General features: G+C 37.4%; 1 protein-coding gene across 1 annotated transcript in view; it reads left to right on the plus strand.

Annotated features, from left to right (window-relative positions):
• LOC110454487 overlaps positions 1-8,748 on the plus strand; it is a 17,044-nt gene extending 8,296 nt beyond the window's left edge. The window contains exons 3-4 of the mRNA XM_021503994.1: positions 4,218-4,403; positions 8,200-8,748. Coding sequence (XP_021359669.1) covers positions 4,218-4,403; positions 8,200-8,432 — 419 coding nt within the window. The 3' untranslated portion in view covers positions 8,433-8,748. The remainder of the gene's footprint in view (positions 1-4,217; positions 4,404-8,199) is intronic.
• Positions 8,749-19,376: the final 10,628 nt, after the last annotated feature.

Genomic DNA, 19,376 nt, shown 5'->3' on the forward strand with positions numbered 1-19,376 from the left:
AAGTATGCTTTAATCTCTGTAAAGTATTGAAAAAATATAATTATCAAGTATCTCAACACGTTCCTTATTGACACATATTCTACATGTACACGTAGTGGTTTTGCCATACAGTTTATTGTGTGTGATGGTTAATATGACTTCCTAAATGTTAGCGTTTGGAGACAGTGAAAGTGGGAAAGAGAGTATACATAGATTTATATTCATGGTCTAGAAAAAAAATGGCCAAAGACATTGAGTTGTTTAATGTAATAAATAAATTCACAAACGTTTCCTTTTTATATTCGCGTGTAGTTTGTCATTGCATATATGCACTTTATGTAAACATTTGAAAAGGGATATTCGTCTCGTGAATATTCCTTTTTACAGAAAGGTTTGTCCCATTGTTGAGGGAGTGTTTAGCCCCGTACCACCTGTACCGGTCACGGGAGAAGGCTGTGATAAATTGTAAAAACTTGTGCCCCATCCTTTGTTTAATTTTATTGGCAACAAATTTATGTTAAAAGCTAAATAAATTTAAATTCTTAATATTGGCAAGTGTGCAATTAACTTCTGATGATGAATAATTACTGTTCAATAAGTTTGAATACGGAATTAGAAATCATATAACTTGGTTTCATAGTGCGGTAAGAAGTTGCAGTTGCCTGACGGCCCCTCTCTGAGGGCCCCTTTGTAAACCGTTTCATCTCGCTCGCACCACTTGTGTTTGCTGCCTAATCAGGTGACGTTATCGGCGCTATTTTTAGCCGGGCTTTCCCGAACAATTCAAGTGGTCAAACTGGACATTTGGAACGGACTATGAATATGGGGATAGCGAGGTAACATAAGTGGAAGTGCATACAATACATACATTAAAAAAAACCGCCTTTTCACGTGATGTCCCTTTAATAGCAATGGTACATTTAGTAAAGCAAAAACAAAAATAACTGAACAAGCTAAAAAGGCAGTATATGCATTGTACAAGAAAATAAGAAATATTCCATTGTCTGTTGATTTGCAACTTAATTTATTTGATTCTCTTGTTTCACCGATCCTATCGTATGCTTGTGAGATATGGGGATTCGAAAACACTATTATCATAGATAGAATGCATTTGCAATTTTGTAAAAGAATCATGAATGTGAAAATGTGAAACCGGAAGATATCCTCTGGAAGACAAGAATGATCATGTTCTGGTTTAACTTGTTAACTGGCGGGAGCAAGATATCTAGTCTGATACACAAAATGACATATGTTTCACAATCAAATGAACAAATGCATTTTAAATGGAATAATTACATAAAAGATATATTAAACAAGTTAGGTTTTAGCAATTTGTCGATTTTTCAAAATACTTGTACTATGAATAGAAATCATTTCAAAGCTGTAGTTAAACAGTGTTTAAAAGATCAATTTATACAGAAATGGTTCCAAGAGATAGAAAACTCTTCCCGTAGTATATTCTACTCCATATTTAAGACAAACTTTCAGTATGAATCATATCTAACAAAACTTAATGAAAAAGATAGGAAAATTATTTGTAAACTCCGCACGTCTAATCTAAATTTCCCAATAGAGACTGGACGCTGGAATGCAACTCCAAAATCAGATAGAATATTCCCTTTATGTTTTGGGTGATGAACCACATTATTTGTTTAAATGCCAAAATACTTCTATATCATCAATAAGAAAAATATATATCCATAATTATTACACTACAAACCCAAGCAATTTTAAGCTAAAAGGAATGATTTCTATTTGTAATTTACATGTTTTACCCAAAATAAGTCGTTTTCTAGAGAAACTAATTAAGGCTTTAAGTGACATAAGATAAATGCAGTGCTATTATTCTGTAGTATTATATATTTACATGTTGTATACACAATCTGTACTCACTTTGCTATGTAATTGAAATGTATCAAAATGTTGACCTCTTGTAACACACCTCGTGTCATGAGTGTAAAATAAAACTTAAACTTAAACTAACACAGGTAGTATTACATGTATGTACCGGTCAGTTTCCTTTTGTCCCCAGTGTTGGAAGGAAACATGTTTTTGAATGTATTAAAGTAAACAGCGTTGAAATGTATTTTACAAGCGTTTTTACCGTAGGCAAGTTACCTGGACCAAAAACTGACGAAGTAAATATGGTAAAAATGTATGTGTATAATATACGATATAAGTATATTTATGAAAATTCTGAATTCTGCAGTTAAATTGTTTTTGCAGTAATGGTGGTAATGATATGACATATTGAATAGTTTAAAATACCAACATGAACATTTGTTTAGCAGAATTGTATTAAAATCTATCTTCATGGGCGGATCCAAGAACTCGTGATGACTTAACTTGTGGCACACTATTTTCAGAATAAATCTTCCAATTTTAGCATCATCAAACTTATCTAGTTCCTGATTATGAAAATTGTGTTTTAAAACAAACGCAAAACCGTTGCTGTGAAGCCTAGTTAAATTGAATATTACTTACTAGACCGAGCCCGGTAACATTCTTTTCTATTTTGAGTTTGAATTCCAAGTAGATTTAGGAACCTGTTTCTTTTCTGAAAAATATGCTATAATATGAAGCAAATGTGTTTGTGTCTGGGCTTTGGGCAATTACTTCAAGCCACACATGAGTGACGAATCTATTTGATTATTTATATAGATATCGTAAATATTTTAACTTGTTGAACGGAGTAGGCAAATAAATAATGCCTCAGAACGGTTCACTCTTTTTCATGTTTCAATACACATTACAGAGAAACATATTTGCTTAATCCATACACATAGACTTGCATGTTACTGATTTTAAGTGAAATGAAAAAGATCATGAAGTGGGGAAGGACCATTTTCATTTCGTATCCTGATCTCAGCCGACATCTAAAGCAATAGTTCCACGAAACAAATATTTTAAACTGTCATATTATTCACATTTAATCATGACAGTGTCAGTTTGATTGACACTACCCATACATTGGTTGTTCACGTATACACGTGGGTATAATATACTACCCGGTGTTTTTACTTATGAGAAAACCAAATTGACTGAAAGTGTATGCGTTCCGTGCCTACGTGTTCTAATACTACACCAAACTCAGATGCAAGATCTGCTTGGTAAAACTTTCCTTTTGAGCGTTGTTGATATGTGGATATGTTCACGTTATGACGGGTATTAAATATACATGTACACATATAGGAGAAATACATGCGATTTATCAGCAGATTTCAGATCATTACAGTACATTGCAAATATATGACTCTATTAAACTGGCCTTTACGTCATATTATTTTGTTTTAAATCAAGTAAAATATGTATGTGCGTATCCTATATGCGTCTTACGTCCGGCCGATCCCTGTCATATTATGATCATCCTCCGATGTAATTTTTTACGTAAATAGTGATTTGCCTTCGTCCTGTCATTAATCACACCGTCAGTTGTGTCCATTGAAACAAATCAGAAAATATAAATGAGAGGTGAAGTTCCTGAACCCTAGCTACTGTTATATGGACCAGTGACCAAAACGTGCCTCTCTGACGTCACAAGTACAACATGACCTGTTAGCTCATTACAATTCTCGCCAGTAATTATATAAGGAGCGGTCACATTTGATTGCCTATATCTAGGTCACGGGACACTTCTGAACTCGCGTTGATGGATGATTCTGTATTTATTTAGGTATATTACAGGTTTCGCTTATTTTTCCAAAATGTCAAAAATCGTGGTCAAACTCCTTTACGGTATTTGTCTTTTTGCGATAGCGCGGATCAGATGCAGACTGTAGAGTGCCATCTACCTGTAATATAATGCAAAAGACACCAATAATAGTTTGGGTTTGGTGCGGTTTTATAGATGTTAACGTCCTACTTACAGCTGATTTCATTTCAGAACGTGTCTCAATATGTGTTGTGTTTGCGCGCATTTGTGTACGTGTGCCGAAGACAGCGTATGTTGGTTCAAGGGGCACGATTTTCCGTCCAAGCAAGAGCTAATATCATATAACGACGATGTCCACAGACGATGGGATTAATTTAAATCTACTATAATGACCGTTTATTGTTGTTGCCAGTGTCACACGAGGACAGGTGTCTTAGAAGACTCCAGCGGATAGAGAAAGTAGACAACTTTAAACATCCGAAATGTTGCAAGTGGGCAGCAGATTAAACTAACCCCCTTTGGGAAAAAAAGTATAATTTTAAACTCACACTTGTAACACTTCACTTTCTTTCTATCATTTGGACAGGTATGCAATTGGTCCCCGGGTTATATGCTCACTTCATTCCCAATACGGAACAGTATCATCTACAACAAAACCCCAAGCTGGCTATCTATCGATGTACGACCTTGACTGAACCGGAGGCAACCACGTCATGTCCGATCTCCAGGGTTGTTGACGATGTTTGTACACCTGCCAATGTGTCCTGTTCAGGTGAGTCGTGTAGGCAGGAACTTTATAGGTTAAGGTCTTATTTTGTTGATCGTCCTATTGACAGCCAAGGTCCTGTAAGGACTTGCCACCATGTGTGTTGTGTATGCGTTCAGGTGTGCTGGAGGCGGGGTATGTACGTGTAATTACTTCCATGTTATAGCGAGTATCTGATGCCGATTTTATAGTGCTAACTCACCACAGAAATAACTTGCCGAAGGTGCCCAGCACGGCATTCCGCCAAGTCACATAATACTGACAACAGGAGAACCAGTTGTTGTCATTTCCCTAAATGTTGAACGTCAAGTAGGGAATAACAACTACCATTTTTTAGGACTGTGGCAGGTATAACGAAACACACTTAACTACATAATAGTGTCTTTGTTGTTTTGTTTGGGTTCAACGGCCCATCGACGGCTGTGCTCATTTATTTATCTATTATTTTTTTTTAAAGAAACATGTGAGTAGCGAAGATAAAAAGGTTCATTTTAAAAGCATTTGCATTGTATGTGTAGATAATTAAAATAAAAAGGGGGTTAAAATAATAAAAGAGATAACGAATAGAGGATATGGAATATGTGATATATAAAACGTCAAAAAAAGATAAGGTGGGTTAAAAGACATCAGTCTATATATAGAATAGACCGATGTCTTTCAAAGTAGTTATCACGAATGTGTTTAAAGTCGGAACATTCTATTAAAAAATGTTCCACTGTAAATGGAGTGTCAAATGCGTGGCAAGAAGGTAGATCTTCTCGTTTTAAAAGGTACGAATGAGTAGGATATATGTCCCCAGTACGGAGCCGAGCGAGGACAACTTCCTCTCTACGATCTTTCCGACTGGGAATATTTTTAGATGTTTTCAGTTTCGGTTGTACCTTACATAGTTTGTTGGTGGTCTCGAGAGACCAGCGTTGCTGCCATTCATTTAAAAAATAGTAGGTTTAAAATCTGTATACATGTGTATGGTAGTTTGATATTTGTTTGTTAGAGATTTAGTGCATATTATGCTTCCCTGTCAACACATTGCTTGCCTTTAATTCCGACTTGGCGCGGAATCCACAGTAAAGTTATTTTAGACTTTTTTAAGATACGAAATATTCGAAGAGCAAGGTTGTGTATGAGTGTGTTTTTAGGATCTCGTAACTGTAAACTCTGTAGAGAATGAAGACAAATGATCGCCTTTTTAATGCGGTGTTCATCGATATGGTCGAGGGTAACCAATGGCGCATGCTTCGGCAGAAAAGATGGAAGCGCCGTCGGGTAGTCGAACTGAAGTGCAAGAATTAGCAGTACAGCAAGCTGCTGCCACTTTCTCACCTTCATTGGTGTAAAGTTGTGTATGAGAAGGGTAATTCGAAATGCATTCCCTAAATTAGGATTTGTGTTTTTCGGGCATAACACTTGATTTCCCTTGCTCATGTAATGTAAAGTTAAAATCGGGTGTTTGAATGGTCCACGGAGGAACATCAGATATGTTAAATTCAGCTATGTAAGTCAACTTTATGTTGACCTCTTGCTGGAAAGGACTATGTATGGTTTGGGCCTTTTTTGGCCCCCAAATCTATCAAAATTAAAAATCTGCAATGTAACTTTCAAACGAATGTTTCTTTAATTTTGAATGCTTCCCCAGTACTATTATGTAAATATTTATTTGTGTTTTCAATTTTGGCTGCCATGGTAACCAGGTCATATTTGCATAAATTATTGAAATTTGATTATTCAGCCAATTTTGACAGGTTTTCACCTAGTTTTTCTCTTAGCTACCATAGAGCGCACTCTTGAACAAACTTTATATTTCTCCTAAAGATGTATAACAGGTACCTACACATTATCCTTTGATATTAAGTTTGTTCAAGCATGCGCTCTATAGTTTCTAGGAGATAAACTTTGCAATATATCCCAATATTCACCGAATATTTTTTTTCTTCTAATTTATGCAAATTTGAACTTGTTACCATGGCAACAATAATTAGAAATATAAATAAATATTTTCATAATGGTATTTTGGAAGTATTCGATATTAAAGAAACAGTCATTTCAAAGTTCATTTAAAGGTTTTGAATTTTGATGCATTTGGGGGCCAAAACAGGTCCAAAACCATACATAGTCCTTTGAAATTCGGACACCAAATGTTGGCAGAAGTTTTGGGTTTTGCGTAAATAAAGACTAAATTTCTCATTTTTAGTTCGGGACTCTGTTTCATACCACATATAAAGTATCTGAAGGATAAGTGTTTCAAGGCGTTAAACGTTATACGAGTCCTTTCTCATACTGATTGGGGAGCGGACCGTGAAATGCTTTTGCGCCTATACAGATCACTTATTCGAACAAAACTGGATTATGGTTCTATGGTATACGGGTCGGCGCGTAGTTTGTACCTGCAGATGCTATTCCCAATCCATAACCAAGGACTACGTCTAGCCCTTGGAGCTTTTCGAACAATACCTGTAAAAAGCCTGTACGTGGAAGCGAATGAACCATCCCTTTATGACAGAAGGAAAAAACTTGCATCACAGTTTGCAGCTAATTTAAAATCAAATCCCAAAAATCATGCTTTCGACCAAGTATTCAACCCAAAAAATACCAAAACATAATAGTGTCACGACAGGTTTTATTTGTTTTATTTAGGTTTAGCGTCCAATTAAGGATGTACTCTTCTGAGGTTTAAGTCTCATTTTTATCTGGTGAAACAGGGTTTTTGTAATATTTAACAAGTTATGATCAAGCTTAATAGCAAACACGCATCTGGAAAATCTGTCAAAAATATTGTCAACCTGTTGGTTGTAGAACTTTTTTTACAAGAAATTTATAAAATGACCAATTCGGCGGCCATTTTGAAAATGTGAATCAATGTTCTTGCGCTTCACAAAAGGCCAAAATTTCACCTTTTTAACACTAGATTTATCACTTAAATTGTCATTGTGTCGCCATTTTTAATTGTAGCAGGTTCAAGTTTGCTGTACAACTTTATAATGTTCATTATGATAAAAATAATATGCAACAAAGTGGAAAATTATACATTATTGGTATTTTCTTTTTACATATTCAGTGGAACTGAAGCCTTTTTAATTTTTGACCCCGAAAAAGGTGAAATGTAACACAAATATTAATAGGACAAAAAAAGCACACGAACCCCCCCCCCCCCCCCCCCCCCCCATTTTTGTGGCTTAGAAAGAGAAACACATTTTCTTTTGATTCATTATATTAGAAAAAAATCAATAATCACAGAACTTATTATTATCAAGCGTTTAATCTGCAAAAAATGGTGAAAAAAAATGAGCATTTATTTCATTAAAAAATAAGGGGTAGGGTAACTTAAATCGTTTTTGTGAGTTAAAAGAATAAAATTAAGAAATTTTACTTCCATAATTTAAAAGAAAATTATATTATATCTGATAAAACGTTTGGAAAACATTGTATGAGTTTGTTCTGAAAATGGTCAAAACCAACCTAAAATCACATATTGTGTTAAATTGGTAAATTTGACCGATCATAGCATAAAAACGAGCACACGGACATATAATATTTTTTTTTGTATTTTCTACTATGCCATTAATTCCTTTTTCAAAAAGCCATACAAGAATAAAAGTTTAAGACAGGATTCTCAGAGGTGTACATCCTTAAGGACCACTGTGCCAACGCCAAAACGCTGTAACTTTGCAAGACACAGGTGATCACTATTTGTTTCTTCAGCGGCCGCTTATGGCATGAAGTATGAAACAGCAGGCTGATATCCTTACTTTAACTCTTTTTACCTATTCTTTCTATGAACAATCGCTCTCCTTTGTACTTTCAGCCACAGACTGTTTTAATACTTCGGTGCAGTATGTAGGGCGTGTATCATGCACAGTGAATGGGACGCTCTGTCAGAGATGGGATACAACATTGCCTCATGTTGGAAACTTCCTAAAAGATAGAACAGATCTCCAGAATTGGTGCCGAATCGCGGGAGAAACGTCCCGACCCTGGTGCTACACAACTGATCCAGATGTACGCTGGGAATACTGCCCTATCCAAGATTGCTCTTAGGATCACGTTGCTGAAAGGACAAATGACTCTTTTTTTCTCATCCCGTCTTCTAATGAACTGAGCTGTTGCGAGGACGTTAACACCCCCAGTTATATTATGAAGACAAGTGAAGCTCCCTAATGGTAACACATGCGTGCGTAAACAAATTTAATTCCCTTGATATACATTGCCCTTACTTTTTGACGTCCGGAAGTACTCGTCCAGTGGGAACTGGAAGTGTATCCCGAACCAAAGTTTGGTTTGGGTTTGGTTCTATTTTGTTTAACGTTCTAAAACAGCTAAGGTCATTTAAAGGGACATCACGCGGAGAGCCATCTTTTTTTAATGAATGTATGTGTTGTATGCACTTCCACTTATGTTACCTTGCTATCCACATATTCATAGTCCGTTCCAAATGTCCAGTTTGACCACTTGAATTTTTCGGGCAAGCCCTGTTAAAAATAGCGCCAATAAAGTCACGTGACGGTTTTGAAACTATTTATAGACACCAAGGAATATCTTATACCGGAATGTGACCGGAGCAAATGGATACGGGGCTAAACACCCTCCCTCAACCACGGGACAAACCTTTCTGTAAAGAGAATATTCACGAGACGAATATCCTTTTTCAAATGTTTTCATAAAGTATATATATATGCATTGACAAGTGTAACAAAGAAAAGGAAATGTTTGTGATTTCTTTTATTACAACTCAATGTCTTTGGTCACTTATTTCTACACCATACATAGAATAGGTCCTCTACATTAGCATTAGCGTTCCTTGTCCGCGATGCTTTCAGCTTAATTGCTGCCTTCGGCTGTCTTTAGCCGAGGGGACTATTGGTTTTATATAATAGCTATATTTTCAACTATAGTATATCAATTCTATCTTCTTGTAATATGATGTATATGTACATTCAACTGTTCTGTTTTGAAAAAGGCACGGATCGCTCAGAAAACTTTACAACCTAAACTTGTCCACACTGTTGGAATTACTTATTTGCCCCATATAAATATATTCGGGTATACTCTCTTTCCCACTTTCACTGTTTTCATATGTTAACACCTAGTAAGTCATATTAGCGATCACACAAAATAAACATTTCTGGCAAAACCACTACGTCTACATGTAGAATATGTGTCAGATATGGAACGTGTTGAGATACTTGATAATTATATGTTTTTATTACTTTATAGAGATTGAAGCATACTTGTAAATAAACCCTTTTTATTTTGAAATAACTCAATTCCCTTTGTCCGAAACAGAAGCCGTAGTTATCGGTAGCACGCGCCATTTTTACAACGTAAACAGATGCGTTGTTAATGCCTACTCCGATTCTATCTGAAGTCGAAATTTTATTATTTATAGACGAAAGTTGTTGCATGATCATACATTCTAAGTCAACATCTAAGTGAAAACATGAACTGTTTAAACATTTCAAATAAAAAATATATAACTATAAGCACGGACTTAGATAGCAATCTAATTGGTTCTCCTTCCTCAGTTATTCATATTGAACCGTCTTTTTGATATATTTAAATCTTGCATGTGAATAAAAAAATTCGTTCATTTCCACAATACAATTAATCCCACCAATCTACTTAACCCGGGAATATTATAAATTATGTAAATCTAATAGAGTGTGTGTCTCATTTGACCCCGAGTACCGACAGAGGTACTATACAACATCACATCAGTAGTTATCCCTTGGAGGGCCCCAAAGCAAAACCAAACTAACCAGTCACTTATCCATAGAAACGCAAAGTAAACTCTCTCCGCTACATGCCCATTAATTAAAATAACAAAGTAAGTTCATCTATGTTTCAACTTAGACAAAGATACTAGCGAGCTAAATATTTCAGATATTTATTCATAACATAAACAGCATTTCTGTTGATTCCATTTCAGCTTTATATAACGGGTATCCGGAAGAACATATGCACCGTACTAACTGCTTGGGTAGTTATTTTCTCCTTTGAATACTTTCCACCTGCAATAATGCTTCCGAATCCTTGCGCTATCTTTGTCCATTCGGCAACTTTTCGCTTCGTAGCTGAAGCAATAACAGGTTTTACTCGCTGACACTTTCTACGACAAGTCATGTTGTTTACAATGAAATGACGTGTTGTGCGCATGCAGTATTAGATGTGACGCGAACAACTGCATAACAAACAATCTGACCAGACAGGATAACGAATCTTCTCTACTATTAGTAATTACACATTTTTATGAATATGTAACGGCAAAATCGGACCGTTATTTTCAATTAGGATACTCACTGATATATTCATGAAGTATTTCAAAAAAACTAAAAAAACCTATATATACTTCACCATGATGTCCCTTAAAGGACGAAACACAGAAGTTTCGATACATGGGAATAAAATGAAATACTTTTCAAAGTTTGAAATACTTTTCAAAGTTTGACTTTTAATGTATCTATGCAAAAAACATAGTTGAAATTTGATATTTGTCGTTTTTTTCATTCATCCGTGACGTTTGATCAGCTGCTACCGACACAAATGTCCGCTTCTAATGTTCACTGTTTGTGTTTTACATTGAAAACGCATGTGTAAATACGAAACAAGGATTTTTCAGATATGTTAACATTATCTATAAACGTTCAGAGTCATTCGTCGTGTGAACATACTGTAAGGCTTCCTGCTCTCGTGGTATCATATTCGCTCACATTCACCGCAGGGGTTCGTTGCGTATGCCTGAAATATAGATATGCTATACTGATATGGGCCAAAGCACATATCAGCATAAGCTTCTTCCTTTGTTAACTGTGATCCATATCAGAAAGTCACGAACTCCTGTGCTCTCACTGATATAGACTCAAAAATATTTTAGATTTTGGTTTTAAGCATTAAGGGAAATGGCAACAACTGGTTCACCCGTTGTCAGTATAGTGTGACCGGGCAGAATGCTGTGCTGTGCAGTTTTCTCCCAGTATTGTTGATGATGTCACAGGCCGACGATGTAGTTAATTATTTGCTGCTTACAAGAATACCAGACTGTCACTGTTATGAAAGGATACGGAATATCAACAGTGGACAATCAAATGTCTTTAAAATTGCCGGGAATCATTTAGAAGATTTGCAACTTTTCTATTCAGGATAGTCTTCAGATAAAAATGGACCCTTCCATCTTTTTATAAGTGGACCTTGTGGTACTGGAAAATCACATCTGATACAGTTGATACGGGAGTTAATTAATCGTTACTCTCCTAGCATACTGACACGGAATTCTCCTGCAGTTGTCGTGATGGCACCTACAGTCATGGTTGCCTTTAATGTTCAAGGATCCCAGTTCAGCATGGGCCATATCCCCAATATGTAGCCTTAAAGGTGAACGTCTTGCAAATATGCGTGAAACCTACAGAAATACAAATACTGTGATCATTGATGAAATAAGTATGGTATCATATCAAATGTTTCAGCATATATACCAACGTTTGAAACATTTGCAAGATAGGGGAGAGGAATGTCTGTTTGATAATGTAAATATCGTAGCTCGTGGGGATTTCTTCCAGCTTCCTCCAGGTAAATTCATTTCACTGGACCACCAGAACACATACACAAATGGAGAGATTTGTTTATTAAGGTGGAACTCACTCAAAACACGAGGCAAAAAGATGGTGCTGCATACAGTGATATACTGATGAGGATACAGACAGGCTCACAAACAGACCTAGGGTCAGAACCCATTGCCCTCCTCACCATGGCGAACGCTCAACACGAAGGACAGAAGTGAGATGTTGCAAAGTAAGGCGATACGAAATAAAAGGTAGTTAGAAGCTGAAAGAAAGATTAAGATCCGAAATATTGCAATGAGGGCAGCAGATTGTGTCCCCAAACAGAAGACGCCTAAGCAAATCCCCGATTTTGCAGGAGATCACCATTAGTCGCCTCCTACGATACAATGCGATGGGTAACAGCAGGTGTATCACCCCCCCCCCCCCCCCCCCCCCCCCCCCCCCCCCCCCNGGGGTGCCACGGGGTCTTATTGCTCAAACCATGATTGCCATCTCAACATAATTATTCAAACAAAGTTTGTCTTATATCCTGCTGAAAATCGAAAAATATGACACAACAGTGTTATTTCTCGTTATAAATTAGAGTAAACTTTACACCCTCCCCAACAGAGAACAGGGATAATGAAATATACAACCTTGTTAAAACGCCAAAGACCTTTCCATCTAAAAGGATTATTTGATCATTTAAGGACGGCCTCCCCTTTGTGCAAGATGCATGCGTGTCGTGTATGTGTGTGTATTTTTGGAGGCTGCGATATGTTCGTGTTTGTCTCCTTGTGATAGCGCGGAACTGATGCCGACTTTATAGTGATACCTCACTGAAACATATTGCCGAAGACACCTAGCAGGACGCCTCAGCCAGTCACATTATACTGACAACGGGCGAACCAGTCGTCCCACTCCTAATTTGCTGAGCGGTAAGCAGGAGTAGAAACTACAATTGTTAAAGACTTTGATATGTCTCGGCCAGGGGACAGAATCCAAAGCCTTCCTCACAGGGGCGAACGCTTAACAAATGGCCATAAGTGAGGCATTGTCAAGGGAGACATTAAGAAGAAGAAAGTTTTAGAAAGGAGAGAAGAGATAAGGTCCCAAATTTAGTCGCCTCTTACGATCATGCAATTGGGGGCAGCAGGTACAATTATTACGCCCTACCTTCAGGGTATTCAAGGAAACGAAGAACAGCAGTTCTGAAATGGGTCTTATGGCGTTAAGGGAATACAACTCTACTACAAAACAAGCTGGGTGACTCCAAAGTTTCCAATTTAACAATTTGTGTGTTAAATATGGGGACCATCCTTTGTGTCCAATGTCTGCTGATGGATTGTTTGTATTTTCTACAGACGCAGAGGTATTGCAACAAATAAAAGTTACTGCAAGCGAACATTCTTTCTCCAAATGTAAAATGCAATGCGAAACATCAAGGACCACATTCAAAAAAAGGTGATATGCTTGAGGGCAAAAATGCAAAAGTTATGTTGTCAGTGTATGCTCCCTACGACATTTTAATAGGGCAATGGTAGACATTATTTATCTGGATTGCCGCAAGCCTCGGGATTCGCAACCTGATCTGGTCATGTTTGAGGTCAAAGGAAATCGTGGACCACCATTTCTGAAAATAACAACAAACAAGTAGTTCCCATAGTGTCTGTGCAAAGAGCAAAAGGCGACTAATGAGGAACCACCTTCAAAACGGGGTTTTTCTTCCGCGTCTTCTACGAAGGGGATAGGGAAGATACCAAAATTGATCAGTAACCCCCATCGCAACAATTGTGATCTTTTTAGTTTTATATCTTTTCTACCTGCAGGCGGCGTCTCCATTGTCACATTGTGATAGCGCAGATTTTCATAGTGCTATCTCACTGAAATGCCTTGCCGAAGGTACAAATCGCAGAATTCCGCCCGGTCACATTATACTGACAACGGGTGAACCAGTTGTTGCCCCAACATACCCTGTCTCCTGCATACACACACGCAAGCACGCATATACTAAACACATTGAGGCACGTCCTTAAATTACCATAGCTGTTAATAGGACGTTAAATAAAACTAAACCAAGCATCCGCGCTATCGCAAAGGGACCAATTCACTAACAAATCATCACATGCATACATTACACATACAGAGGAAGTTATTAAATGTATGTAGCTGTCGATAGGACGACATGCACGATAAAGCCGAACCAAACTGAAACCAAACGTCAAATGTTAATTCCCAAAGCACAAAAAAAAATCCTCAATTATATATGGAACCAGAACAAATCGCTAAGGAGACAACATTTCACTCAGAAATCTTCCTACCTGAGGAATATTCTCATGGCTAAAACCGTGACATTCTCGTTGTTTGAAAAAATGTACTGTTACATCTGGAAATCGTGCATGACCGTGTTTACAGCAGGTTTTTCCCCCACACCGTGCGATTTTATCAAACTGATAGACCGTTGAGACATACATTTATTTTTCAATTGCATGAATCACCAGATAACATATTAAATAATGGATGAATCCATATGGTGAGCTGTTGCTGGGACGTGAAACTATAAAACCAGACGATGTGGAGACAAATACGTTCATGCTACCGTGAACTTCCCTGGAGATTCATCGAGTCGTACATTGGAACGATGACATTATCCATCCTTTGGATAGTTTTAAAGTAGCCATTGTGTAATCCCATAATTCGCGGAATCTTCATACAACATTAATCGTTCCGATAATATTGAAAACCCCATCTCCCTTTTCTACTCCTCGCAACCGAATCCGCCTATCCGTCCGTCAGTCTGTTAGTAAACCTCTTTAGCACAAATCCTAAACAGTTCGGTGTTTTTTTTCGTAACTTGGCACCGTGAAAGTATATCGAATGTGAATGAAGAAAGGAATTTGCGCTTCGACTATATTTCAGGAAGTTATGGCCATTGAAACTTATATTTCTTCTTCAGAAACCTTGTGTGCGCATCTGCTCCTTAACTTCCTGAGTATTTTTGTGTTATTATGCATAGGATAGGGTTAGGTTTTATCTTCTTTAACGTTCTTTTAACAGCTGAGGTCATTTATGGACGTGCCTCCATATGTTACTGGAAGCAGGGTATGTTGATGTAATTGTTTCTTTGTGATGGTCGCTTTAAATGACACAAAAGCAAATTACAAACTATGCAGGGTGTTCCCATGTCTTGGGTTAGGTTTTATTTTGTTAATGTCCTATTAACAGCTAAGGTAATTTAAGGTTTGGTTTGGTTTATTATTGTTTAACGTCCTATCAAAGCTGTGGTCATTTCAGGACGGCCTTCCGGGACCCCTGTGTGCAGGATGTATGCCTGCGTGTAGTGTATGCCTGTGATATGTTCGTGTTTGTCTCCTTCTTATAGCGCGGAACTGATGTCGACTTTATAGTGCTACCTCACTGAAACATACTACCGAAGACACCCAGCAGGACGCCCCACCCGGTCACATTATACTGACAACGGGCGAACCAGTCGTCCCACTCCTAAATTGCTGAGCGTTAAGCAGGAATAGAAACTACCACACTTTTAGCTGAGCTTATGCCATACCGCAGCGTCCGTCATCCAACCGTACTTTAAAACGCTACTTGTCCTTAACGGCCAAGTAGATTTTGGCTAAATTTGGTTGGACATCCTTAGGCCAAGGGGACTCAATTTAAATGGTTGATGTGGCTCCTCTGGGGGCAGAGGGGCGGGGCCAAATAGGGGGAAAAGAGGTAAAACCTTTCAAATCCTTCTTTTACCGTAGGGATTAAGGAATTGTATCCTTATTTAGTCTGGAGCATCCTTGGACCAAGATGACTCAATTTTGTATAAACGGTAGGTGCCACGTGACCCCCGTGGAGGCAGAGGGGCGGGGCCGAATAGGAAAAAAAGATTAAACCTTTAAAATCCTTATTCTGCCGTAGGCATTAAAGGACTTTTTCTTAATTTAGTCTGGAACATCCTTTGGCCGAGGGACTAAATTTTGTATAAACAGTGGGTGTGACCCCTGGGGGCAGAGGGGCGGGGTCCAATAGGGGAGTAGAGGTAAAAGCTTCAAAATCCTTCTTCTATCATAAGGATTAAAGGATTTCATCCCAATTTGGTCTGGAACAAAAGGTACTCAATTTTGTATAAACAATGAATGTGGCCCTCCTGGGGGCAGAGCGAAGGGCTCAATAGGGGAAACATAGCAAATTCATCAAAATGCTTCTTCTGCTGTAGGAATGACAGGATTTTGTTCAAATTTAGTATTAAGAACCCTTCGGTGAAGGGGAACCAATACTGTATAAACGATGGGCCTCACCACCTGGGGGCAGAGAGGCGGGCCCAATAATGGATATAGAGGAATAGCTTTAATATCCTTTATCTTCCATTGGGATGAAGGTATTGTTTTACCAAATTTGATTCCTTGGGTGAAGTGGACCTAATTTTGTATCAACGGTGGGTCTGACCCCCCTGGGGGCAGAGCCCAATAATGGAAACATAGCAAACACTTCAAATTCCTTCTTTTTCGGTAGGAATGACAGGATTTTGGTCTAATTGCATAAAAATATAACCCCTGACTAACCATGTAATACATGTACAGCAACATCTGGCTATTTCAACTTCAATGTTACTAACATTTCCAGGTGAGCGATACAGGCCCTCTGGGACTCTTGTCACAGACTCTGGTATGTCTCGGCCAGGGGACAGAACCCAAAGCCTTCCTCACAGGGGCGAGCACTCAACTAAAGGCCAAAAGTGAGGCATTGTCAAGGGAGACATTAGGTAGAAGAAAGTTGTTTAGAAATAAGAGAAAAGATAAGGTCCCAAATTTAGTCGCCTCTTACGATCATGCAATTGAGGGCAGCAGGTACAATTATTACGCCCTACCTGCAGGGGAGGCCGTCCACATTATACTGACAAGGGGCGAACCAGTCGTCCCACTCCTAATTTGCTGAGCATTAATCAGGAGTAGAAACTACCATCTTTAAAGACTTTGTGGTATGTCTTGGCCAGGGGACAGAACCCAAAGCCTTCCTCACAGGGGCGAACGCATGTCTATTTTTGTCTGTAAAATATTCTAGAACTACCATATTGGTACATTTTACAATGTCTGGCGAACATTTCATTGGGACTTTCATTTGCTTTCAAAAGAATAAGTGCATTTCATAAGGATTAGTATGTTTGGATTCTGTCAACATATTGCTACATATTTATGTATATACATTAAGTACTTCATCTACGTATTGATTTTGCTGAGGAAATAAAGACAATTGATTAAATATATATCAACACTTCACATACAGAAACATTTTTTACTGTTCTTCATGTAGATAAGCCAACCTGTACACGGGAAAGACAATACTTGCTTAACATTTTCTGTTAAGAGTTGGTTACAGAGTTAAGAGTTGTTTCGTTTTAAATTACCACAGTGTACACAATGTTAACAGTTTTATAATGTCGGTAGGTTAATTTGACTCATAAATTTTTATAAAAGTTTCAAAATTCTAAAATTGAGGGTAAAAAGTTGTTGCACTGTGGTTTGTTATTTGTTCTATATTTTGTTCCTTTACCCAAGCATAGAGATCGATGAGAGATCAATGTACAACAATGCTTAAACACACTAATAATAGGTCATTTTTAAATTAATCTTAAGTCCAGTTTGACCTTTATCATACAATGCAATGGTTAATTAGTAATTATGCACAACTATATATCATAAGGAAACTTGTAGAGTACGTTTTATACAATGTGACATTTAAACAACTATTTATATATTGTAGATTTGGAAATGCTCTTGATGTGGACATTTTCAATGGGGTAATAAGCAGGTTTCCAGTACTTTAAATATAAAACTGCTTAATATCTGACAATTTTGGGAGTTTTGAAAGTCTGTTCGTTGTTTGTTGTCTAGGTTAATGCTCTATAAATACTTGTGGTCCATCATTCATAATTTACTGTAATTTATGTTTGGTTTTGTTACCTTATAAATATTGTCAGTCTACCGTTCGAACGTAAATAAATAACGTACTTTGCATCATAGACTGCAGGGATTTTCTTAGGTGCAATTTACTACCGTTTACCGGTAATGTCTTTTTTGAAAAATGGTAGTGTTCCCCTTGAAAAAACGGTAATTTATCGGTAAGTATTTACATAAAAAACGGTAATATAATTTGTATCACATAACAAATAAAACCTGCTAGTTGTTTTCCGTCGGAATGTACACCATTTTAACGTCGGAAACATCGTAATCTGAGTCCGGGCCCAACACTATCCTCGGGTTACCGGTTTCCGCGCACTTAAGAAGCATCCGCGATTTCGTACTCATATCGGCAGAAAACAGTTGAAATTACGGAAGACTGTCATAAACATGTATACAATCTACTAAAGGAAACAAAAAACTAGCAACATGTATTTGAAAATAAATCAGAACAAACAATTTTTAGCAAATCGTCGGAAGTAGCCGTCATATGTTTCCGTGTGTCTATTTTGATTTAGTGTTCAAAGAAAGATAACTCGAATACACTTAATAGAAATTATCTACAATGACCTGCAAGAACAAAAGCTTCGTTTGGAATACAAACAAATACCTTATCGTCAAATTAATAATCAAAACAATTTTATTTAAATTTCACATTTTTAATTGATTTTTCAAGGTGTCAAATTGAACGAATTCATGTTATTTTATAATTTTATTTGTTATATTTATATAGTTATGATATAGAATCTGTTATTTTTTTTCTTCTGCAGTCTTATATCGGTTTTGGTTGATGGCAAGTTATTTCTCATTTTGTTCTGTTTGAAATTAGTGAAATTTGGAAGTTCATTGCATTACAAGGTTAACGTTTCATTGAAAACACTGTTTATCGATATACGAATGTCTCCTTGGAAGTGGAAAAAATCGGCGAGGAGATGTGACCTCATTTGCATACGACATTTTCGTACGTTTGTCAGACTACAAAAAAGACTGGTTCATGAATGAAATATATCACCGTTTTTTCAGGTATGTGTTCATTTTGAGCAGGATAAAAAGTGCATTAAGCAAAACTGCATTTTCATTTCAGTAATAATTACCATAACTTTAGTATGCATATACAATACCTACACCCATCTTTGTAGCCCAAAAACAAAAGATTCAAATATCCCTACCTCCCTACCGTGAAGTAACCCATATCTCGACGACAGAGCCACGGAGTGATCTCCCTTCCTCTTCCTTTTATGGCGCCTGCTGCCTGCTGACGCCCGGAGCTTGAATTATTTTTGTACCTTTAACGGCCGGTTATTTTACTCCGCGTGTGCCGGTGGTGTGCCACGGTCCGCCATTATCGTGGGTTAATTTCCGACCTCTGTTTATTTCGGTGACGGTTGTTTGTTTCGGCAAACGTTATTTATTTTAACCGTTTTCTGATTTATATTACGGGTGAAATTCTTTCTACGTTGCGTACTTTGTACTATCGTATTTTA

Source organism: Mizuhopecten yessoensis, unplaced genomic scaffold, assembly GCF_002113885.1.
Source record: "Mizuhopecten yessoensis strain PY_sf001 unplaced genomic scaffold, ASM211388v2 scaffold7901, whole genome shotgun sequence".
In the NCBI taxonomy this organism is placed as follows: domain Eukaryota; kingdom Metazoa; phylum Mollusca; class Bivalvia; order Pectinida; family Pectinidae; genus Mizuhopecten; species Mizuhopecten yessoensis.